Source organism: Selaginella moellendorffii, unplaced genomic scaffold (genome assembly GCF_000143415.4).
Source record: "Selaginella moellendorffii unplaced genomic scaffold, v1.0 SELMOscaffold_40, whole genome shotgun sequence".
NCBI lineage: Eukaryota > Viridiplantae > Streptophyta > Lycopodiopsida > Selaginellales > Selaginellaceae > Selaginella > Selaginella moellendorffii.
This window is the reverse complement of record NW_003314301.1, coordinates 1,100,843-1,123,964: the sequence shown is the minus strand read 5'-3', so window position 1 is coordinate 1,123,964 and position 23,122 is coordinate 1,100,843. Positions and strand designations below refer to the sequence as shown.

General features: G+C 48.2%; 8 protein-coding genes and 1 long non-coding RNA gene across 10 annotated transcripts; 4 read left to right on the top strand and 5 right to left on the bottom strand.

Moving 5' to 3' along the window:
* Positions 1-2,599: 2,599 nt before the first annotated feature.
* Positions 2,600-4,168, top strand: LOC112349575 (pentatricopeptide repeat-containing protein At2g13600-like). The gene has a single exon (XM_024684196.1). It carries the CDS (start codon positions 2,600-2,602, stop codon positions 4,166-4,168), a length of 1,569 nt encoding a protein of 522 aa, XP_024539964.1.
* A 67-nt stretch (positions 4,169-4,235) lies between these two features.
* On the bottom strand, positions 4,236-5,922 carry LOC112349574 (pentatricopeptide repeat-containing protein At3g63370, chloroplastic-like). The gene is made up of 2 exons (XM_024684195.1): positions 5,065-5,922; positions 4,236-4,934 (listed from the first exon to the last, which is right to left on the bottom strand). Exons 1-2 carry the CDS (start codon positions 5,920-5,922, stop codon positions 4,236-4,238), a joined length of 1,557 nt encoding a protein of 518 aa, XP_024539963.1.
* A 5,193-nt stretch (positions 5,923-11,115) lies between these two features.
* Positions 11,116-12,410, top strand: LOC112349598. The gene is made up of 4 exons (XM_024684278.1): positions 11,116-11,687; positions 11,754-11,828; positions 11,884-11,953; positions 12,024-12,410. The coding sequence occupies exons 1-4, from the start codon at positions 11,653-11,655 to the stop codon at positions 12,174-12,176; spliced, it is 333 nt and encodes a 110-aa protein (XP_024540046.1). The 5' UTR covers positions 11,116-11,652; the 3' UTR covers positions 12,177-12,410.
* On the bottom strand, positions 12,345-13,061 carry LOC9633861. The gene is made up of 2 exons (XM_002979165.2): positions 12,923-13,061; positions 12,345-12,851 (listed from the first exon to the last, which is right to left on the bottom strand). The coding sequence occupies exons 1-2, from the start codon at positions 13,044-13,046 to the stop codon at positions 12,403-12,405; spliced, it is 573 nt and encodes a 190-aa protein (XP_002979211.1). The 5' UTR covers positions 13,047-13,061; the 3' UTR covers positions 12,345-12,402.
* Positions 13,062-13,837: 776 nt separating this feature from the next.
* LOC112349573 (pentatricopeptide repeat-containing protein At4g18520, chloroplastic-like) lies at positions 13,838-15,019 on the bottom strand. Its single transcript, XM_024684194.1, has one exon. It carries the CDS (start codon positions 15,017-15,019, stop codon positions 13,838-13,840), a length of 1,182 nt encoding a protein of 393 aa, XP_024539962.1.
* Positions 15,020-15,100: 81 nt separating this feature from the next.
* Positions 15,101-16,929, top strand: LOC112349621 (fasciclin-like arabinogalactan protein 8). Its single transcript, XM_024684355.1, has 2 exons — positions 15,101-15,287; positions 15,471-16,929. Exons 1-2 carry the CDS (start codon positions 15,195-15,197, stop codon positions 16,905-16,907), a joined length of 1,530 nt encoding a protein of 509 aa, XP_024540123.1. The 5' UTR covers positions 15,101-15,194; the 3' UTR covers positions 16,908-16,929.
* Positions 16,900-17,083, bottom strand: LOC112349622. Its single transcript, XR_002993445.1, has 2 exons — positions 17,043-17,083; positions 16,900-16,988 (listed from the first exon to the last, which is right to left on the bottom strand). It is a non-coding gene; the product is annotated as an uncharacterized LOC112349622 (long non-coding RNA).
* Position 17,084: 1 nt separating this feature from the next.
* Positions 17,085-17,981, top strand: LOC112349572 (fasciclin-like arabinogalactan protein 8). Its single transcript, XM_024684193.1, has one exon. It carries the CDS (start codon positions 17,085-17,087, stop codon positions 17,979-17,981), a length of 897 nt encoding a protein of 298 aa, XP_024539961.1.
* Positions 17,982-18,138: 157 nt separating this feature from the next.
* On the bottom strand, positions 18,139-20,587 carry LOC9633860 (queuine tRNA-ribosyltransferase catalytic subunit 1). Of its 2 annotated transcripts, none has more exons than XM_024684356.1 (16): positions 20,514-20,587; positions 20,281-20,354; positions 20,105-20,198; positions 19,840-20,018; positions 19,722-19,772; positions 19,606-19,662; positions 19,416-19,536; positions 19,284-19,350; positions 19,173-19,214; positions 19,003-19,108; positions 18,807-18,917; positions 18,670-18,741; positions 18,511-18,612; positions 18,413-18,459; positions 18,315-18,342; positions 18,139-18,263 (listed from the first exon to the last, which is right to left on the bottom strand). In XM_024684356.1, the coding sequence occupies exons 2-16, from the start codon at positions 20,305-20,307 to the stop codon at positions 18,180-18,182; spliced, it is 1,188 nt and encodes a 395-aa protein (XP_024540124.1). In that variant the 5' UTR covers positions 20,308-20,354; positions 20,514-20,587; the 3' UTR covers positions 18,139-18,179. The 2 variants fall into 2 exon arrangements, with proteins under 2 accessions (XP_024540124.1, XP_024540126.1); XM_024684358.1 differs by lacking the exon at positions 20,514-20,587 and adding an exon at positions 20,425-20,464.
* Between the last annotated feature and the right edge of the window lie 2,535 nt (positions 20,588-23,122).

Here is a 23,122-nt window from a genome sequence, read left to right as displayed (position 1 = left end):
AGGCTGAGAATGACGCAAGTGTTGCTGCATGCTCTCACTATGTAGGCCATCAATGAAGTAGGACTTGTTCTGATCTGGATCCTTCATTGGAACACGACTAATCAAACGAGTAAGCTTCTCGATATAATCCCCGAGCGTCATTTTCCCTTGCTGGAAATGGCGAAGTTCTGTACGAGCATTCTCCACGTCGTAATGAGGGGCAAAACGTAAACGGAAAGCAGCCTCAAACTCATCCATGGTAGACACTGGTGGTTTCTTATCCGCAACACGGGACTCCTCAAGCCAATTCCACCATCGAAGACCCGCATCACGCAAAACCATCGGAATAGCCACTAAAGCCTCTGCATCTGGAATTCCTCTAGCAGCCAAGAACTTCTTCACATTGGCTAGCCAAGCGAGACACTCGTCCACACCACCATCACCGGAAAAGGTTGGAATCTTGAGTCGATCTACCAAAGAAGGCTTACTTGGAGCGCTACTCTGTCCAGCCTCGAGTGCCTCAACACACCCACACATGGTATCCATCATGCCATGCATCTCGTCTTGCATCTCTTGCTGATTTCGATTAAGGGCTCGTAGCTCATGAACCACATCTTGAATGGTCCAAATCTCTGCAGCTTCGTCGGCACCATCGTCGGCACTACCATCGACAATAGGATTCCAGCATTCAGCTTGGTCGGCCATCGCAACCAATCCTCTGATACCAATGTTATGATCCAGCACAAAAAGACAAAGATCTAGTTGCCCTAGACTATGCTACGCCACCTCTTGAGGTTCCTCACCACCCAACCACCCCCGAGCTACCTCAAAAGCTCCACTGCACCGCCGCTCCACTATGAGCCCTAGGGTAGGTTAAGTCCCTTACCCTAACGTGCCTTAATATACCCTTGAGCCTCCTTTTGACCGACGTTGATCACGTAGTCAAAGCTGGCACCTAACATTATCCATCTTGTGAATCAACATGAGAGCCTCTTGGTAATCTTACACATACTCATAAGCTTGTCACAGAGTATGAGAATCAAAATAAAGAATAGTTTTTGCAAATCTTTCACTAAATCTTGCAAATCAATAAAGTAATATATATTTCTATAAACTCAAAAGTTTCATTTCTCTTGTTCGATAGTTCTTGGGTCAATTTTGGTAGGTTAACTTTGACACTCCTGACGTTCCTCCAGATCCTGGCCCGTCTACAAGAGAACCCTAATGGTTTTCCATTATTCTGATGATGTAAAGGCCACGTGTATGGCTATAATGCCGTATACTAATATTAACGTAGTGGGATTTTGGTAGCCGTCGGATTGGTTTCAATCCAGACCATTCGCTTCTGTATATAAGTTAGGGTTTTTGGGTTGATATGCATATTTCTATATTCCCTTTCCATATTCCAAGCACTCACAACTAAAGTTTAATTTTATATATAATAATATATAAAGTATTATTATTATTTCATTACCAGTTGGTTTGGGGTCCAAATCCAATGCCTAGGCACAAAACAATAAAGAAAAAACCTTGCAATTGCCTGCCCCTGGGCAGACAGGAAGAAATCATCGCCCACCCTGTACTGCCTCAGAAATCACAAACTGGGCAGACACAACAAGATGATGGGATGGGGAGTTTGGGAAGCAATGTGTGGATGTGATCCCCTAACTCACAAGGCTCCACTCTTTCTTTGCACTCTTGGATTTGGGGAAGAGGAGCTGGGCGACGAGGAGCTGCTGGATACGATGGAAGTGTTCATGAACGAGTCTTACCTCACCACTCTTCCCCACGGACCATGCTTTAGCACCAGCGTTGTGTTCGTCAGGCTCTGGCATGGGACGAAAGCTCTTGGAGGGAGATGAGCCTGCTCATCACTACAAGCTCCACGTCTGTGCTTCGCCTTACAGCACAAACGATTGGGTCTGGCCTATACAGGTATCTGTATCATACCTGGTGCCAAACGAGTAAGAAGATTCCAGAGTAAAATTTTCATGAGTTTTTTGCTATTTCAGTTTCTTTCATGTTCCCTATCCAACCATCAGCGAAATATATAATGCAGTCGATTTCCATTGCAAGCATTTATGTTCAAGTGTTTCCAAGGCTTCACGAGCTGCTAGATGATTACAACCAGGCCAAGCTTGGGGCTACTTTCCTAAACTTTCTAGAGCTCTGGAAACTAAGCGGCATACCTCGTTGGCATGCTCGACCACCCTTCCGATTTAAGCATTATATAAAAAAAATTTGGCGCGCTACCAAGAGCCCTAAAAACAAGGATTAGGTTCTTGCAAGAAAATGGAATGGAATGAAGAGAAGGCGCTGGATCCAGCGGTCTTTCCTCCACACCGATGCGATTCCTCCCGCATTCTTCGTCAAGGGCCACTCTGCGAAGAAGGCATTCAACAAAGACGCCGGGATCCGGGAAGAATGCCGCAAGGGGGTCCAGTCGACGCTCAATCTCCTCGAGCAGGGGCAGATCGCCGAGAGCCAGGCTATCTACGCGGCGCTCCTTCGCGACAGCGGTTTCGCGCGGGCGCTGGAAGAGGGCAAACGAATCCACTCCAAAATCTCCTCCTCGATCTCCCATTCGCGCAATCGATTTCTTCTCAATCTCCTCGTCCAGATGTACGCGCAGTGCGGCGATCTACAATCGGCGCGCGAGGTCTTTGATTCCATCCCGGATCAAAATCTCTACTCGTGGAACATCCTCTTCTCTGGCTATGCCCAAAACGGGCATCTCGATCTAGCAGTGGAAATCTTCCACCACATCCCGCGCAAGAACATCGTCTCCTGGAATGCGATGCTCCAAGCGTTCGTCCAGGGCGATCGAATCCGCGAGGCCAGGGATCTCTTCGATCGGATGCGCGAGCGCGACATCGTCAGCTGGAATTCGATCGTCACAGGCTATGCCCGGTTGGGGCATCTGGGCGAGTGCTGCGATCTCTTCCACCAGATGCCCGAGAAGAACACGATCTCCTGGAACGCAATGGTATCCGCCAGCGCCCAGAATGGCCACGCCAAGCTCGCGCTAGGGTTCTTCCGGGCGATGGATCTCGAGGGCTTCCTCCCGGATCGTGTCACTGCCGCGGGTGTGATCAGCGCATGCTCCTCGCTGGGGGATCTCTGGGAGGGCCGATCGATCCACGAATCCCTCGCAGCGGTTGGATTGGAGCGCGAGGCCATTGTCGTGACCTCGCTCGTCAATTTCTACGGCAAATGCGGGAGCTTGGAGGAGGTGGAGGCCCTCCTGCCGTGGATGCCGTCCAACAACATGGTGGGATGGACGGCGGCGATCACGGCGTACGGGCATCACGGCTGGTTGCGGGATGCGCGGGGCATATTCGACGCGCTGCCTGTCCGCGTGGCAGCCACGTGGAACGCCATGCTGTCGGCATATGCCCAGAACGGGCAGCTAACGCAAGCCCTAGGCCTCTTCCGTGAGATGGACTTGGACGGGGTACGCCCCAACGTCATCACCATCATCGCGATCCTTGACGCGTGTCTCAACGCCTCAGCACTCAACGATGGGATCCTTGTCCACGAAAGCATCAAGTGTACGGACCTAGCGTCCGACCCGGCTGTCCGTACCGGCATGCTCAACATGTACGCTAAATGCGGCAACCTCCGGCGGGCTGCTGACGTGTTCGCCGGAATGTCCCGTCCCAACGTCGTGGCGTGGAACGCGATCCTGTCGGCACATACCCAGGCCGGCTGCAACGTGGCGGCCATAGAACTCTTCCACGTCATGCTTCTGGAAGGAAATGTCCCCGACGGGATCAGCTTCTTGAGCCTGCTGTCGGCATGCAGCCACGCTGGTCGGCTGGAAGACGGCATCGGTTACTTCGTGTCGCTCCAGCGGGACTTCGGGATCGTGCCGGAGGTCAGCCTGTTTGGGTGCGTGGTGGATTTGCTGGCGCGCGGGGGGTGGCTGGAGATTTGCGAGGAGCTCATCGAGACAATGCCGGCGAGCGCGGATGTGGTGGCGTGGATCTCGCTCGTCGGCGGGTGTAAAGTCTTTGGGGATTTCAAGCGCGCGGCCAGGGCGGCAGAGAGGGCGTTTGTGATGGATCCCGAGAACTCGGCGCCGTACATGCTATTGTCAAGCATGTACGGCAGTGCCAGGAACAAGGAGGACGCGGAGGTGGCGCTCCGGGCCATGGAAGCCGTCAAGCCAAAGAGCATGCGCTCTTAAACTACTCACAAGAAGAGAAACCAATTTTTTCAGAAGAGATCGAAGAAAATGATCAAAACTTACAAAATTATCTGTGACTTCCATCACCATCATCGCCCAGGAAAATCTCGCGAGCTTCACCACACTTTGCATACATGACCTCGAGAGCTCGCGTCACAGACACGTCCGAGTCGTAGAAGAGTCTCTCGGCTTCACGCTGAATGGACACGCCTGTTTGAAGCAACGCAGCCTTCTCTCTGGAGCTCTCCTCGGCTGCCCCGAGTCTTGCACAGGCCGTGAGCGCGGCGACGAGAGTTTTGGCGTTAGGAGAGCACAGCCTCTGCCGTATCATCATCTGGAACAAGTCGAGAGCGAGCTGGGATTCACCATTCTCCTCGTATCCCAGCATGAGAGCGTTCCACGAGACCACAGTCGGGCTCTCGATCGAATCAAACACAGACTTTGCCTCCACTGTTCTTCCACATCTCGAGTAAGCGTCGATCAAGCTGTTCTCGACGACAGCCCCAGCGTTGTCGTAGCAACCAGCCTCCAGAAACCGAGAGTGGAATTCCTGGACCCTCTCCAAGCTCGAGCAAGCCGTCAAGGCCGCCACGAAAGTCCCAGAGTGGAGCTTGCAAACGCCTTGAGCCGCCATAGCCGAGAAGATCTCCAGAGCTAGCTCGGCTTCGTTGTTGTCTGTGTATCCCAGAATGAGGCTCGTCCAAGACACAGCATCGTGGTCTTTCATCCTGTCGAAAGCTCGCCGAGCGTCCAGCATGGACGAGCACTTGGAATACGCTTCGACGAGTGATGTTTCCCACGAAGAGATCTAGCTGATCACAGCTGTTCTTCCCGGACGCCAAGCAGTGAACTTCCATGCTTCTCTCAAGGCTCTCGATCTTCACAAGTCCTCCCACCTTCCGCTCTTCTTTCATAGCCTTGCGAGAGCACGCCGTGAGAGCAGTCACGTAGACTCTCGGGTTTATCAGCAGCTCGCAGCTTCGATGGATCCAGTCGAAGAGATCGAGAGCCAAGTCGATCTCACCACTTTCCACAGATCCGACCATTAGAGAATTCCACGAGATCACGTCGTGATGCATCATCCTGTCAAACACTGTTCTTGCGTCCAGAACGCTCCCACACTTTCCATACATGTCCACCAGCGAGTTCTGCACGAAAATCTCTCCCAAGTGACCACCTTTCACTGCTCGCGAGTGAATTTCCATCCCCTTTTCCAGGCTCATAACTTTGATCTCTTTCCCATCGATCTCCTGTCCCTGTTCTTCGCCAGCCATGCCCGAGCAAGCCGTGAGCCCCGCTACATAGCTCCGAGCATTTGCTTCGCGGTCCATCGCGAAGAAAAACTCCAAAGCCAGCTTGCTATCCCTGTTTCTCGCGTATCCCATCACCAGAGAGTTCCACAGCGCCACGTCTGGATTTGCCAAGTTCTCAAAGATCCTGCGAGCCTCCGCCATGCTTCCACAGCTCGAGTACATGTCCACGGCAGCGGTGGCCACGAAATTGCTAGAAAGATCTCCAATCCCAGCAGCGTCGTCGTGAATTCTTCTGCCAAGCTCGAGCTCTCTCGCCATGCTGCACGCCTTGAATGCCACGAGGAAGGTGAAAACGTTTGGACCGCCTACCTCGCTGAAGAAATCCCTCCTCCTCGCGCCAGAACATGATCGATGACACCACTGCGATGGAATCGTTGAGGAATCCCAGCCTACATTCGCGAAGGCGTGGATCGCTCGCTCCTTGGCGCGGCATTGCCTCATTCGCCATAAACCCTAACCCCTGTTTGCCTGACCTAAACTTCAGAATTATTGACCAATGCGACAAATTTTACCGCGCTTTTTCATCTCCGTGATCGTCTGCTGGAATCGGCGGTCAAGTGTTGTATAAGTTCGCCACATATGTTCCCATCTCTCCCTCGATCAAGTCGATCCATCGACGAGAGGAAAGATTTTGGAGCAAAGACGCATTTGGGCGACACTCGATTGATCAAAGTAAGTCGCCCACATCGATCACTTCACGCTTTCTCTTCCAGCTTCGCCCACATCGATCAATCTCTTCTTCTCGCCCACCACAAATGCCTTTGTCATTCATGCGAACATGTTTTTATAAATCCCAAACAGGATTGGACAGACCATAAACAGCAATATACAGCAAAAACTTACGGGATGTAGAAGTGTGCTTTTTACGTCGAATAGATAATTAGCACTGTCCAAAATGCATTCCTATGTCTTCTGCAATACTTCCAACCTTGCTCTCCATCTGTCATACATATGCACATGTAAAGTCAACCTAGTCAAATAAAAGTCAACAAAAAAGTAACTGTTTGTGTCAGCTTTTAACGGCTGGTCTATCTGGAATACATTGCTAGTGCAAGGCCATAAATAATGCTAATCATAAGAGTAATGTTAGTTTACTTTTAGATTAATAACGTGTTTTAAAATGCTTGCATTCACACTTAAAAGGTATTACTAAATAACCTGTAAGCCTTCAGAGAGTGGCAACACGATGATCCCATGGTGAGCTCGTGCTGCTGTATGAGTCCACTGGATTGCTCACCAGCCCAGGAGATTTTGCTGCGGTCGAGCAGCTCTTTGGTTTCTGGGCTGGATCCCCCCGAGTGGTGCTGGACAGAGCCGATGATCCGGACTGATTGTGCCAGTTCCAGGCTGCTTTGCTTGAGGCCGGAAGGAGAAGTGCGTGGATATTTAAGACAAAACCTGAAACGCTTCAGCCATATCTCCATTTTGAGCCTTTTGATCCAGAGTACAAGGTGGCAGCTGTGGTTTGTGCATCTGCACACGTAAAGAGGACGCTGGCAATTGGTGCCAAGTATGAGCCGTATAAATATCAGCAAGGATAACAATCTGTGTGAAGTTTGTGTATCTTGTGTATAGCCTCCTGGCGTCACGAGAGGTGAAGAACCTCGATTTTCGTTCCAAGTGATTGGATCCCAGTGCTGTGATGGCAACTTCCAGGAGGTTGGAGATATCACCACAGAGACATTGGGATACTATGTGGCCAAGGATTGTCCAAACTCACCAAGTTCTTGCTCCGATGCTATGGGAGTGGCTCGTGATGGTTCTGTGGTGATGTACCCAGAGATCCAGGCACAATGAACTGCTGCAGCACATTCAAGATGTAGTGGAGAACACTTGGGTTAGGGATGAAATGTTTTGATGGTCCATCATGAACAATTTGAGCAAATCATTTAATTTAGGTTTTATAATTACTACTTTTTATCATATTTATTGAAATTGATTCAATTGATTCAATGAAATTGATATTGATATATCAAAGTGACATTGGTGGGGTATTAATATATTGCATAAAATATAGAGTAATATCAATATCCTGCTTTAAAATATAGTATGACATATTCAAAAGCCATAAAAAAATGAACATTTTAAATTAATCACTGATTTTCATTGAATTTCATTTAAATTGAATTGAAATTGAAATGAAAATCAATGAAATGAAATTGATTCAATGAAATTTTAATGATCAATTTTATTTTATTGTGACTTTTGAAATTCAATTGATTTTCATTAATTTATGATTTCATAGCACTTGGTGTTTTGATAGTTCACTATGAATAATTTGAATAAATCATCTAACTTAAGTTTCATAATTACTATTTTTCATCACATTTATTCAAGTGGATACCAAGGAAACTAAAATTCTTTAGTGTCAAGAATTAAATAGATCTTGACATTCATTTTGCAAAGCTTATTGAAATTTAAATTTTTTTGTTACAAAATATAAGTTTAAATTCCTTTAATAATTATGTACATGAATTTGTCAGTAAAAATTATATATTCCAATTGCATTTCTAAAAGTTGTTATGTTCTTAGTAGAGTCTCATTTAGTAACTATTGATATTTTTCAAAAATCCCATCAACGTAAGGGCATTTGATGAAACTTTTGAGATTAACACCCATGTCAATAGTTCCTTAATATTTTATTTAGAAATGGAATTAGAATGTGTATTTTTTATAAATGACTTCATGTAAATAATTACTAAAGGAATTAAAATTTACACTTTTTTAATAAACATTATATAAAATTCAATAAAATATCATTAATTCATTGAAATTTTAATGATCAATTTCATTTCATTGTGACTTTAAAATTTCATTTATTTAATTTTAATCATATTAACTTTTATTTTATTTCAATAAAATTGATATTGATATATCAATTTAATATTGGAGAGGTATTGATATATTATATGAAATACAGAGCAATATTAATATCCTACTTTAGAATATAGTATGATATATTTAAGAGCCATGAAAAATGAACATTTCAAATTGATTATTGATTTTTATTGAATTTCATCTAAATTGAATTAAAATTGAAATAAAAATCAATGAAATTGATTCAATAAAATTTTAATGATCAATTTTATTTTATTGTGACTTTTGAAATCTCATTGATTTCATTTCAATCAAATTGACTTTTATTTTATTTCAATGAAATTAATATTGACATATCAATGTGAAATTCACAAGGTATTAATATATTACATGAAATAAACAGCAATATCAATATTTTGCTTTAGAACATAACACAACATATTCAAAAGCCATGAAAAAATGAAATACATACTTATATTAAATGAAAAGATTTTGAGAAACTAGAAAGATTTGTTGTATTTGGTGATGCTGTCGCTAAAGCAAGCCTCAATGATCAATCAACAAAGGCTACTATTTGATAATGATGCCATGGTCTATAGAAAGCCCATCATTCAGTATCACCCAGTTGCTACTTCCCGCAGGATTGCCCAGAACTGTGGGAAGCTCGAAGGTTGGAGCAGAAGGGATGTTCTTTTCCTTGCACATCTTTAGCCAGGCATCCAGCAGTCTTTCCCAATAAGCTAGCGTCACAGCTGCTTGAATTTCAGATGCAAGAGTATCCAACGCCCAATATTGGCATATCCTACACACAGCAGCACATTATTACTCCAAGTGCAAGTATCACCAGCGATGGATACTTACCACAGTAAGCTCTGAATCCGTTTCTTCACGAGTTTTGATTAAGACGGTCTGAAGAGCTTTACGTTCCTTTTTTCATTACTTTCACTTGGTGTTGAGCACCCAGCAGCTTTTTTAGTCCCATCTGCGTGACAGTAATAGAATGGATTAGCATTACGTACATGAGCGCAGAAACACACCTCCAAAAGCTCCAGAACTGAAGTCGGAGTGACGTGAAAATGCCGTTGCTGCTTGTGCGAAATGCTGAACAAAATAGAATGACTGTGTGCAGATTTCTCTTGTATTGCTCCACCATGTAAATTCCACCTGTGTGCCTGCTACTCCTGCCTTTTTAGCACGGACCCTCGCGGGGTAAAGGTTTGGCACCTGAAAGCAAACCAGAAAAGCTTGAGGGCATTTGGAGACTGCTTACGGCTAGTCCATACCTCTCCAGTGTTCAAAATACTATTTATATCTTGGAGAAATATTAATTGAGGATCACTGAAAGCATTGTTATCACCTTTCAAAACCACCTGCAAAGTTCATTCACTGAACACAGTACAAAAAGGAAAGCAAGAAAGAAAGAGAAAAGAGACAAACCTTCAGCATATAAGCTGCCATGGAAGTGGCCAGTTTAGTGAGAGATTGGCGGCCTACTCCTCCCACTTCTGCTAGCAAAGCATTCCCATACGGCTGTCGAAGAATACGTCTGATATATAGAGCCAAGACAAGAGGATTTCTCGTTTGAGAGTTGAGCTCAGCGACTCGCTCCTCCACAATCGTTGCATCTTCATACCTGTGACAGAGCTTGTTAACCGGAGTGCGGAATGCCAACGAAGATTGCAATGCACACATACCTCTTCGGAAAGTTTGTTGTATCCATTCGGATGGAATTGGCATAGCCGAAAACGTAGTCGCATTTGAGCTGCAAACGAGACTCAATCATGTTTTGGTCCTCGTCACCTGCACAGATCTCCCATATTGTATGCATAGTGAGGCTCTGGTGGCGTAAACAGCTGCTCCTTTTGTTGGATACATCGATAAATGTCGATCGTCCCAAGAGCAAGGTTCAGAATGCCACTTATCTGTATGCAGCATGAAGCCAAGGCAACGGCTGCTGGAAAGTAGAAATGAGACGACTTACAAGATATAAGGCTTCCATTTCCTCCCAGGAAGAATCGCATCTAGCAAAGGAAGTATCTGAAAAGATGTGGTCCAGTTGTTATAGCCTTGCAGAACCAAAATAGACATCACCTGGAGCTAAGAGTTCCCGGAAAGGATCGCATCTATCAAAGAAAGTCGACCATAGCTTTATGCCATGGTCCTCGTGGCCTTCGTCGCATCCTGTTCCATATATCCATGCTCAAAATCGAAAACTTGCAGGAAAACTTACCCCGGGCATCGGAAAGAGCTGGAACAACGTTAGTGTTGCTCTGGGGATTCCCAAAGTCGTCTTTATCTCTGGATCGGGAGGAATCGAAGAAAGGGAAATCTGTAAATACCTCTTCTTCCAGTGCTGTCGTGCTTTCTCCCATTCTAGCGACGAAAGATTGGTGCGCAGCAAGGTGCATGCGATCCGAAAGAACCAGCTGCAGTGGGGAAGATTGGCTATGGTAGTAAAGAAGAATCAATCTCTTACCATTTTCTGAAAGGCGGCGACTTCAGGGACTGCGCCGGGGATTTCCGATGCCGCATTCTTCTTTATAGCTAGATCGGGTCGAGTTCTTCCCGATCCGAGGGAAAATCGTCACAAAGATCAAAATCGGGGAAATCTCGGAATACCTCTTCCTCCAGGGCTCGATTCGTCACTCCTTCCATTCTTTTTCGTGAAAGATTGGGAGACAAGTGGTGCTCGACAAGTAAAGCCCTAAACCTTTGGAGGGAATCTTCTCGTCTTTAAATTGTATCATGCGACGAAGTTAATAAAGTAGATCCTATTTAACATCCAAGAAATTAGGGCTCCTGCGGGCGCATAGATGATCATGGAGGGGAAGAAAGCGCAGGGGCGCTGCAGAATATCTATGTGTGCGATCGCCTGGCCCAAGACCTCCTCAATCATCCGCAGACGCCGGAGTTGTGCACCTGGGCGGACAAGAAGAAGTCGTCGGCTGCCCTCTACTGCCTCAGCAATCACAAATTGGGCAGGCAGGACGAGATGCTGGGATGGGGAATCTGGGAAGCAATGTGTGGATGCGATGCCATAACTCGCAAGGCTCCACACTTTGTTCGCGCTCTTGGATTCAGAGAAGAAGAGGAGCTGGGCGAGGAGGAGCTGCTGGACGCGATGGTGGTGTTCATGCACGCGTCTTGCCTCGCCACATTTTCCGGACGGGCCGTGGTTTAGCACCAGCGTTGTGTTTGTGACGGGGAGCCAGCGCTTCTACCAGGCTTTGCCACGGGACGAGAACTCGCCTGCTCATCACTTACGAGCTCCAAGTCTGTGCTTCGCCTTACAGGGCAAACTATCGGGTCTGGCCCGTTCTTCCTGACCACACCGAGCCCGTGGAGCAGTGTATCATGCCCGGTGCCAGGCGAAGCAAGAAGATCCCAGAGTAAAAACATTCCGGTCTCTTTCCTTCTTTTGTTTCTTTTTCATATTGTTTGCTTGTTTTTCTCAGGTTTGGAACTCCCTTTCGTGTTCCCTGTCCGACTATACGCGAAATCTACAATGGTGAATGCTGTCGATTGCCAGGGTAAGCGTTTCTAATCAATTATTTCATTGCAAGTTTTTCCACCACCTTCTAACAGGCTTCATGAGCTGCTGGATGTTTACGGCCAGGCCAAGCTTGATCTTCCTGCAGAAGCTGCCTTGGATAGAGTAAGAGTTTCTCCCCTTGCTACACTTTCTAGAGCCCTGGAAACTCAAAGCTCTGTGTGTTTTTTTGTAGGAATACCCGGCATACGTCGCCAAGCTCGAGCAAAGTTCTTCCTGTGATCAGCGACTGTTGTCGAGGTTGCAGAAGTTGCCGAATAAGCATCCGGGCTGCGCTAAGGTTGAAGCACCACACGTCTTTCGAGCGGACAAGGTATGGAGGGATTGAGCTAGAGAAAGTTCTCTTCCTCTTCTCTCTGAAAGTTCCAGCGTCAGGTTTTTGATTCCATCCCGGATCAAAATCTTCTCTGGCTATGGGCGTCTGGATCAAGCACTCGAGGTCTTCCACCACATCCCGCGCAAGTCTCCATGACTCATAGTTTTGTGGCGGTAGCAATTGGGATGAGAGTTGCTAGTTTAAATTATTTAGTTTGCCATTATATAAACATAAACTTTCAAGCAATAGCTTCTCCAGTGGCCTCAGTGGCCTCAGTGGCATTGTATCGTATGACCATAGTCACGTCCAAAGCAGATTCTCCAATCCTTGTGGACGTCACCTTGAACCGGCTATCATGAGTCACTTGCTTATATTGCGCCGTTCCACCATAAGAAACGTCCCAGTAGACATACACTACCTTCGGGCCATCGCTCGCGTAAATATCAAAGGAGCCATCCGTACCAGAGGGAGACCACCTCCTGCCAGAGGCATAGATGTGGTACTCGCCCCACGCCTTCATTTTGAGACCATCGGGAGATTTAGTCTCCGTGAAATCCTTCGTGGAACGGATCCATTTCCCATAATTGAGCCACGAGTTTTTGACTTCGAGCGTCAAGGGCCCCTTGGTGTAGTAGATTCTCAGTGAAAAGTAATTGCTCTCACCCTTGAGCTTCGAATGAGGTTCTCCTGTTGGTAAATCATCCAAAGCAATTTTACACAAGATCAGAACCGAAAGAGAGAGGATGCATTGATCAAACCAGTGCCGTTGTTGCAGAGATGCGTAGGAACTCGAGGGAGTTCACGAGCCAAGGAAAGAGCAAAGAAGAAGAAGAAGAAGAAGAGGGAGGAGGAGAAAACTGCGAGAGCTCCAAGCTTTGCCATGGCTTGGGCAAGATGAGAGCTCTCTTTTATAGAGGGGCGTGTAACTATCCCAGTGGTCCTAGGCCTCCAACTGGTGTACTATTGAAGGTTGGGATGGTTTTATCAATAACATTTCAGCCACCCAGCAAGATATAAGAGACAAGTGAGGAAAATGAAGTATCCGTACCAATAATTCAAGCTAGCATAGGCGCCGTACATGTGCCGCAGTGCCAGGACGCGGAGGTTGGAGGCTCTAGAGTTTGCTAGAAGAAGAGATCTATGCGATGGAACTTTGGCATGTTGGTCCCCACTTGGAAAACTCCCAAGTGTTTAATTCGCCATGTTGTGGCGCTCCGGGCCATGCAGACTGTCAAGCCAAAGAGCATGCGTTCTTAAACATCAAACTCAAAAAGAGTTTTGATTTTCACCAAAGCGATCGTAGAAATCGGTCAAAACATTCAGAATTATCTCTGACTTCCATAACGACCAGGAAAGGTTCACCACATTTGATCAAAACTTACAAATGACTTCCATCACCACCATCGCCCAGGAAAATCTCGCGAGCTTCACCACACTTTGCATACATGATCTCGAGAGCTCGCGTCACAGACGCGTCCGAGTCGTAGAAGAGTCTCTCGGCTTCACGCTGAATGGACACGCCTGTTTGAAGCAACGCAGCCTTCTCTCCGGAGCTCTCCTCGGCTGCCCCGAGTCTTGCACAGGCCGTGAGCGCGGCGACGAGAGTTTTGGCGTTAGGAGAGCACAGCCTCTGCCGGATCATCGTCTGGAACAAGTCGAGAGCGAGCTGGGATTCACCATTCTCCTCGTATCCCAGCATGAGACGAGACCACAGTCGGGTTCTCGATCGAATCAAACACAGACTTTGCCTCCACTGTTCTTCCACATCTCGAGTAAGCGTCGATCAAGCTGTTCTCGACGACAGCCCCAGCGTTGTCGTAGCAACCAGCCTCCAGAAACCGAGAGTGGAATTCCTGGACCCTCTCCAAGCTCGAGCAAGCCGTCAAGGCCGCCACGAAAGTCCCAGAGTGGAGCTTGCAAAAGCCTTGAGCCGCCATAGTCGAGAAGATCTCCGCTTCGTTGTTGTCTGTGTATCCCAGGATGAGGCTCGTCCAAGACACAGCGTCGTGGTCCTTGATTCTGTCCAAAGCTCGCGGAGCGTCCAGCATTGACGAGCACTTCGAATACGTTTCGATGAGTGTGTTTCCCACGAAGAGATCTAGCTGATCACAGTCGTTCTTCGCCAAGCAGTGAATTTCCATGCTTTTCTCAAGGCTCTCGATGTTCACAAGTCCTCCCACCTTTCTTTCATAGCCTTGCGAGAGCACGCCGTGAGCGCGGTCACGTAGACTCTCGGGTTTATCAGCAGCTCGCAGCTTCGATGGATCCAGTAGAGGGGATCGAGAGCCAAGTCGATATCGCGAGTGAATTTCCATCCCTTTTTCCAGGCTCAGAACTCTGATCTCTTTCCCATCGATCTCCTGTCCCTGTTCTTCGCCAGCCATGCCCGAGCAAGCCGTTACATAGCTCCGAGCATTTGCTTTGCGATCCATCGCGAAGAAAAACTCCAAAGCCAGCTTGCTATCCCTGTTTCTCGCGTATCCCATCACCAGAGAGTTCCACAGCGCCACGTCTGGATTTGCTAAGCTCTCAAAGCTCCTGCGAGCCTCCGCCATGCTTCCACAGCTCGAGTACATGTCCTCGGCAGCGGTGGCCACGAAATTGCTAGAAAGATCTCCAATCCCGGCAGCGTCATCCTGGATTCTCCGGCCAAGCCCGACCTCTCTCGCCGCGCTGCACGCCTTGAATGCCGCGAGGAAGATGAAAACGTTTGGACCGCCTACCTCGCTGAAGAAATCCCTCCTCCTCGCGCCGGAACACGATCGATGCCGCCACTGCGATGGAATCGTGGAGGAATTCCAGCCTAAATTCGCGAAGGCGTGGATCGCTCGCTCCTTGGCGCGGCATTGCCTCATTCGCCATAAACCCTAACCCCTGTTTTCCTGACCCAAAATTCAAATTTCTCTCGCCGTAAATTCAAAAATTAATTTTTCCCCACACCGACACTCGCGAGAAATTTTACCGCGCTTTTTCATCTCCGTGATTGTCTGCTGGAATCAAGGGGTCAAGTGTTGTATAAGTTCGCCACATATGTTCCCATCTCTCCCTCGATCAAATCGATCCATCGAAAAGAGGAAACATTTTGGAGCAAAGAAGCATTTGGGCGACACTCGATCGATCAAAGTAAGTCGCCCACATCGATCACTTCACGCTTTCTCTCGTCCAGCTTCGCCCACATCTAGTCTTTCCTTCTCCTCGCCCACCTCGACCAATCTCCTCCAGCTTTTCTTCTCTTCTTGCCCACATCGATCATAGCTTTTTCTCATCGACCATCTCTTCTCACCTTCGTTCTCCCTGTTCTTCCAGGGGATCTACTTGGTGGCGATGGAGCGGCGGAGCGGCAGCAAGCCAGCGGCGATCCTTCTCCTTGCCATCCTCGCCTCGACTCTCGCAGCTCACTCCACCGCGCAGCTCACCGCCACCACGAACCCCACCTCCGTCCTCCAGAACCGCCCCGATTTCTCCACCTTTAGCAAACTCCTCACCGACACTGGTGTCATCTCCGAGATCAACCAGCGCTCCTCCTTAACTCTCCTCGTCCCCCACAACTCGGCCCTCGACGCCGTCCTCAATCGATCGTCCCCCTCCAGCACTCCCCTCCCTCTCCCAGTCGTCGCGGATGTTCTTCGCTACCACTGCCTCCTCCAGTACCTCGACGTCCCCCAGATCAAGTCCATGACCAACGAGCTGGGGATGCTGGTGACGAGCTTGTACCAGACCACCGGACGAGCAGCCGGGCAGAATGGATTCGTCAACGTCTCGGTTTCCAGCGATGGCCAGATCCACGCCGGGCTTCCTTTCGCCGCCACCTCTCTCGCCACCGTGAGGACCAACATCACCCAGTTCCCTTACAACATCAGCTACATGCAGATAGACCAAGCTCTCGTCCCGGAAGATCTCGGTCGCCCCCAAGCGGCAGCCTCCAGCATCCTCAATCTCACCAACACGCTGCAGCGATCCGGGAAGTTCACCACCTTCCTCAATCTCATGCAGAGCACCGGCTTCACGGCTGCGCTAGCGACTCTGCCAGCTTTCTCGCTCTTCGTTCCCACTGACGAGGCCTTCCAGGGGCTGCCGAATGGAACCATGGCCGCTCTCTCGCCGTCCCAGGCCTCGAGCTTGATGGCTTACCACACCCTCCCGGCCTACACGAGCTCCGGATCTCTCCAGCGACAGAACAGCCTCGTCCAGACGGTGGCGTCCAACGGCGACAACCAGAAGTTTCTGATCCAAGTCGCTCCATCGGGAGGAAACTCTGGCGGCGTGAGCCTGTCGACTGGAGTTGACACCGCTGACGTCGTCTCCACCATCTACGATCAGCCCCCGACTGCTGCTTACTCGGTCAATCGGGTGCTGCTTCCCAAGGAGATCTTCGTCGTTGCCGCCGATCAGAACAACGGTAGCGCTCGCGCTCCGTCTTCGTCACCTTCGCTTGCACCGGCTCTAGCACCGTTTGTTCCTCCGGTGGCTTCTCCAATCGTCCCTGTTCTTGCTCCACAGCAAGCCTCTTCTCCTCAAGTTGGCACCACTTCTGCTCCTCCGACTGTTGGATCTGGATCCGGATCGTCCAGTCCGGCTCCTGTTGTTGATATCGGGAACTTGCCGCCAGCGTCGGGACCTGGTGCTGCTTCCACGGATACCAACCAAAACTCCGCTGCTACTGCTCCTGCTGGATTGGGTGAATTATGGCTGATCTCGGTGGTTTTGGCCATGGTTTCCAAGTTCATGCTAGAAGTTGTGTAAACCGAATTTCATTTCTATAGTTTATATGAATTATACCTCTTGATTTATTTTGATAATCTGGCCGACCATGTATAGCCCCTCCTGCAGAAAAGAAACTAAAATGGGCCATGAATGCCATAAAAGAGCTTCCATCACCTTAATTTATACTGTTCGTTAAAGCTTGGAAGAAAGATGGCGATGGCTGCCGCGAGGATTTTCCTCGTTCTGGCTCTTGTTCTCGCAATCTTCTCATCGGGAACGAGAGCAAGGTCTCCGGCTGCAGATGAAGATTTCGTGAGAGCAGTGGGAGAATTGGCCGCTGCGAAAAGATTCATGAAGTTCCTCTCGTCTATCGATCTACTGGCTCACCTCCGGGAGCTTGACGAGGTGACCATCTTTGTTCCAAACGACGATGCCTTCTCTTTCGCTCCAGATCTCACGGGGGATGAGCTCTCCAAGATCGTCAGGTACCACATCCTTCCAAGGTACCACTCGTACAGCGCTCTCAGCGAGATGGAGTTTCCGGTGTCCACTGTGGCCTCGGGCAAGGACTCTAGCGCCTACCAGATCATGGAGATCAATGGGGACTTGATCGCCAGCGGGCAGAACTACGCCGAGATTTCCAGCGTCGTCTTCGATCGCGAGGCTTCAATGGTGGTGTATGAGATTGACAATGTGCTGATTCCTTTGGAGCACGCCCATGACAGTTGCCAGGAGCACGCTGCCGCGCCATCACCATCACCGCTGGTAGCACCATTGCCGCCCCCTACCCAGGTACCACCATCGTCATCACCATTGCCATCGCCATCACCAGCCCCTACTGAGGCATCCTTTCCACCATTACCATCATCAACACCATCGCCCGCTCCTATTGAGGTATCCCTTCCACCATCACCATCCCCTACCGAGGCCTTTCCACCACCACCATCACCATTGCCACTCTCTACCACACCATCACCATTGCCAGTGTTTCCACCTCGCCCTACCGAGGCGTCGCGTCCCCCTCTTCCACCACTGGCGTTTAGTGGATCATCAAGGCCTAATCTATTGTCTTGGCTCGTATATGTTGCGGCATTGCTAGCTCTGGTATGTTAAGATTTACATTTTGATCGAAAAAACCAAAAGTTTAAAATTAGTATTTTGTAATTTTTATTTACCTAAAGTAGAAACTAAATTTATTTTGTTCTAAAATATTTACTATATATCGGTTTACTTTATTAATAGCAAACTTAAATATATTTAACCCTTCTTAAACAAAACTTTGGTTTTAATTTCAATTTTTTTTTGGAGTTTTCACGATTTGACACACATAGAAATGTCCACTCCCGCCACGTCCATGGCATTACACACCCATTCCGGAACATCTCCTTGTGGATACTAAACATCAAAACTTTAATCACTTATCAACTTGAAACTAGAAAGCTCTACCTGTTTTTGCAAGAAATCTTGTACAAACCTGCGAGCATTGTCCACGAAAAAAACGAAAAGAAAACCGATGACGCTAAGAAGTTTAAGAAACCACTTACTCTGGAAATCGACCCTCGAGTATGGAGGTATGGAGATCATTGCTAAGCTGCCAGTAGCAAAGTATAAAACCCCAGAAAGTGTTTCACCATGATCTTACCCGCATCATGTAAAAAACATTGTGATAGGAAACCAGCTGGGATCCCATGGCTTCTTTCGTCACCAGTGTGTGAATGTACGCTCGAGTGTAGTTCTTGCAAACCTTGACAAAGCAAACTCACAAAAGAATGCATGGATCTTTCTTTGTTTCTTTGCGTACCATGCAGGAGCAAGAAGCGTCGATCGGTCGAGTGTCCGTCGCCATTGAAGCGTGTTTGAGCTTTAAAACACCCTGCCAAGAGTTGTTGAAGCTCCAGTTAGAACAAGGCGAAGAAACGAAGAGAACAAAATTCCAACCTCGGGGACTAGAGCAGTGCCGAAACGAGCAGTTCTCGTTGGGTAGACGCAATCGTACATGTCCGCTCCAAGAGCACTACACACAACAATGTCGAGTGGAAATCCAACACCCTGAAAACCAATCCAAGGAAGAAACTTTAGAAAACTATCCATCCTCGCTTTCTTTTTTCGAAGAAAAAAAAACAGTAGGGAATACCATAACGTAGCGAGGCTTGTCGTCTGGAAGACCCGCAGTGCACTGCGCTACAACTCTCCAAAACGAGTCCTTTTCTTCTCCACCTGCGAGCCCACCAATGGCATATCTGTGCACGGCGTCAAGAGAGAACAAAACAAACCAGTGTTTTTGATGGAATTCAAGGACTGTACCCTGGCAAATTTCGCTCCACCATGCCTTTGACGCATATATCCCTGAAAGTAGAAAGAAAAAACCCAAAAAGAAAGAGCCACACTTGGAAAAACTTTGCTTTTTTTCCTTGCCTGAGATGTGGATCGAGTCCTCCTTGTACTATTCCGAATAGATTTTGATCCCTTGGCCTTGAATGTGCTGTAATCTCACGACAAAAATTATGCAAGTTTTACTCGATCTCGATAAACTGGTCGAGCAGGTACCAGATATGCAGCGATCGATCCACCGGAGAGTGCGATACATTGCTTCCTCGACGCGAGGGCCCGTTATAGTTGTCTTGACAACGTCGTCGAGAGCCATGATCACATCGGCTCCAATCTTGTTCTACGTAGAAATTTTCCAGTCGTGAGAATGAATCATCCATGAAAGAGAAGAAAAAACGAGAATCCAAACCTGTATCCTTATAGACTCTTCGGGTGTGAGGAGCATTTGCTTGCCATCCACAGGCGACTGCAACCATTTTCACCTTCTTTCGTTAGAATCCATCCAAAAAACATGTAAAGAAATACCTGAAACGTCACTCCCTCTTCAGTGATGTCTGCCAAGTGTAGAAGTGATACCTATTTCGCAAGGAAAAAAATTCACAAAAACGTTTTTCGAGCAGAAAAATAAAAACGCTGGACTCACCATTTGAAAGCCACCGGAATCCGTGAGCAAGCCCCGTTGCCAGTTCATAAACTCGTGAAGGCCTCCCACAGCATCCAGCAATTCAGCTCCAGGTCTCAAAGCGAGATGATAAGTGTTTCCCAAAACAATTTGGCAGCCAAGCTCTTCCAGCTGACCGCTAGTGAGACCCTTTATCGAGCCTGACACCCCCAAGAAAAAAAAAAGTAAGAAAAAAAAAAAAACAAACCAAGTTTTATAAGAAGAGAAAACCAAAGATGTTCTCGACCTTGAGTTCCAACTGGCATGAACATCGGAGTGAGGCATTCGTAATGTGGAAGCGTGAGTTTTGCTGCGCGAGCTCGCTTATATCTTGCCAATACCTGAACAAAAACAAATTTCTTTCGCCTGTAAGAATCACACACACACAAAAGACGCACAAAAACGAAGAAAAAAACCGCTTGCCTCGAATTTAAGAGCGCACATTTTCATTCCAGCGCTCGCTGCTGCTCCTGCGACGCCAAACCAAGAACAAATCCCTACCCCGCGAAGAAGCAAAAAAAAAAAAAAACGCGTCAGGAGTTTGCATTCCTGGACCATCGTCTTGACCAGAAACAAGCAGAAAAACGCCACAGAAAAAATCGCGCACGAGATTTCCCATGAACCCTAATCCAACAGAAATCAAATCTAATGCCCACCTCGCCAAATTTTTTTCCACTCCACACGACCGGCGCCTCGACGAGGACGCTCCTCTGTTTTGCTCCACTTCTTGGAGCGGTCACCGGGAGCAGCCGGTCGCCAGCCCACGTGGCAAGAATCTAGACGGGTTTGCTCACCGGACAAGCCGGTTTGCCCTAAAAGTGTAGCCACGTGCTCCAGACTTCTCGGAGTGGCGGCGGCTAGGGCTTTAGATTCTGTTTTTTTTTATACACACATTGTATACAGTACAAAAGTTTTATACAATACAATCTACGTATCAAACACAAAAGGAAGAAAAGAATGCGTTAGACGAGATCAGCGATGGCGTCTTCAATGAGCTCGTTGAAGAAAGAATTTTCTATCTGTTGGCAGACGTTTGCAAATCCACTCTCGGCTTCCACCCAATCTTTTCTCCTCTCCTTTTGGAGCTCGCCGTTGATCATCGACTCGAGACTCTGCTCCCCGGATCGCTGTAAGCTGTGATGCTCGGACATGGAGCTCCAGACTTCGTGGAGGAGCTTCTCTTCTCGTTTCCTGCCACTGTCACTGAGCTTTGGGATCACTGGCTGCGCGGACAAAATCTCGTTGGCGAAGTCGAAGATGAGCCACCTGTTGATGGCGCGCGAGTGGATCTTCATTGCATCGATGGCGCTGTCTTGGCTGCTTTGATCTCGACTGTATTCGTCTTCCAGTTTCTCGAAGACAGTGGAGTCGAGCTTGGTGCCGAGTTCTTGGATCCTGCTGGACGCTGTCGCCGCGGCCGCCAGCTTTCTCACGTAGATCAAGTCGTCTTGTCGGCCAGGAGAACAAGGAAGTTCCTGTGATGGCGGAGGTTTACACTCTTCGTGCTGTGGCTCTGGCTGGACAATTCCTTGCAGAGCTTGCGACGTTTGGGAAGCTGTCACACGAGGATAAGTTAGTCCGTGGCAACGTGTTCACTAAAGCAAAGAAAAAAAATTATTAGAGTAGCTCACTAGTGGCAGGCTTGGACGTCGATCTGTCCTCCTGGTGGGCGACGTCATGATCATGCTCGTCCTCATCAAGTAGATCCAGGACAGACACTGGGCTGGTGCTATCCGCAAAACTTTTCAATCCGTGCTTGGAAGTTACGCTTGAAGAATCCTGAAAAGACAGGAGTAAGACACAAGACTGGCGAGAGAAGGAGATTGCTCACCGGTTCGTTCTTTGTTGGTGTTATAGTTATGCAGTCCTCGTCCGCGATCTCAGCAACTAATTGATGTTTAACAAGGTGACAGTGTCCTTTTTGTGGTTCAAGCCAGACGTCAGCCAAGTTCTTGGTGTCATCTCCTCCATCGGGCTTCGGTTTTGAAGACTTTAGCTTTGATTTCCTCTCAGCTGTTGCTCTGTCGCATTTTCCGTTGGCAATTTCCCTCGAGTCGTGTGGTTTTGGAGGCTTAACTGCGTTGTTACTTTTCTGTCTCGGGGGCCTGGGGGACTCGTCCAAAGAAACGGTAGATCTCGGACTAGGATTTCTCGGGCTTGCATCTGGAGAGTTCAATTCCCTGTGTCTGGCAGTGTTTCTCGGAGAACTTGACTTGGATTTCCTTTCCGTCACTGGTTTCTGAGCCTTCGCACCGGCATTCTTTGCAGAGTTGGTGTCGTCCCTGGATCCAGAATTTCTAGAAAGACGCTTTGATCTCGGTGACACAGATTCAGGCTTCCTCTTATCCAAGTCTGTCGCTCCTGTGACATTTTTCCTTGCACTAGCGTCTAGATCACCAGAAAACTCGGACTCTGGCTGGCTCAAACTCCGCGAATGCCTGCTTCTTGGTGTATCGTCCGACTTATCAAAACTTCTGCTAGGTGATCGCTGTGGTGACCCGGATTCCACCTTCGAATAGAATGTTTTTGCAACTTCCTTCGATATACTCTCCTTGATCTTCTTCGCAATCAGCTTAGCAATGTCCTTCCTGTCCTTGACCGTTTGCTTTTCCTGCTTTGATTCTCGTTCTCGTTGATCTTCCTGCTTTGATTCTCGGTCTCGTTGATCGGTTCTCTTCCTTGGTTTCAGCACCACTATACTAGACACCTCGTGTTTTTCATCCCGACTCGTTAGAAGCCTGCCGCTGTCACCATTCAGCACCTTGGACTGCTCTTTCATCAGAGGACGAGGACTTGACTGACCGCTCAGAAAACGAGGAATCCTTCCCGTCGGCAACTTGCTTTCCCGTTTACTTTCCCGTGTCGACGAAGCAGAATCGTTTCTCTGTGAGATGGCCTCCAAAGCTCCCGAGCTCCGAAAATACTTCTCGAAAAACTGCCTGTTTGCCTGTAAGAGTTCCACCGCGTCCAAAAACTCGCTTGAATCGCTAAGTCCCTTGCGAGGCTGCTGCTGCTGCTGCTGCCTTTCCACACCAGCCTTACCCTGCGCCATCTGCTGCTTGGCTTCCTTGAGCTCGTCCAAAACTCTCATGTGCTTGGCCAGGAGCTGCCGGTTGAGCTCGTCGAGCTGTATGGATTGCAAGCACTCGGCCCCCTGGAGTACCGCTCGTACCTCACGCACATCTTTATGCCGGTCGTCAAAGGCCTCATCAAAACTCCTCGACTTCTGAGATCTCGTGACCCCTCCATTCAGCCGCTTCCCTGA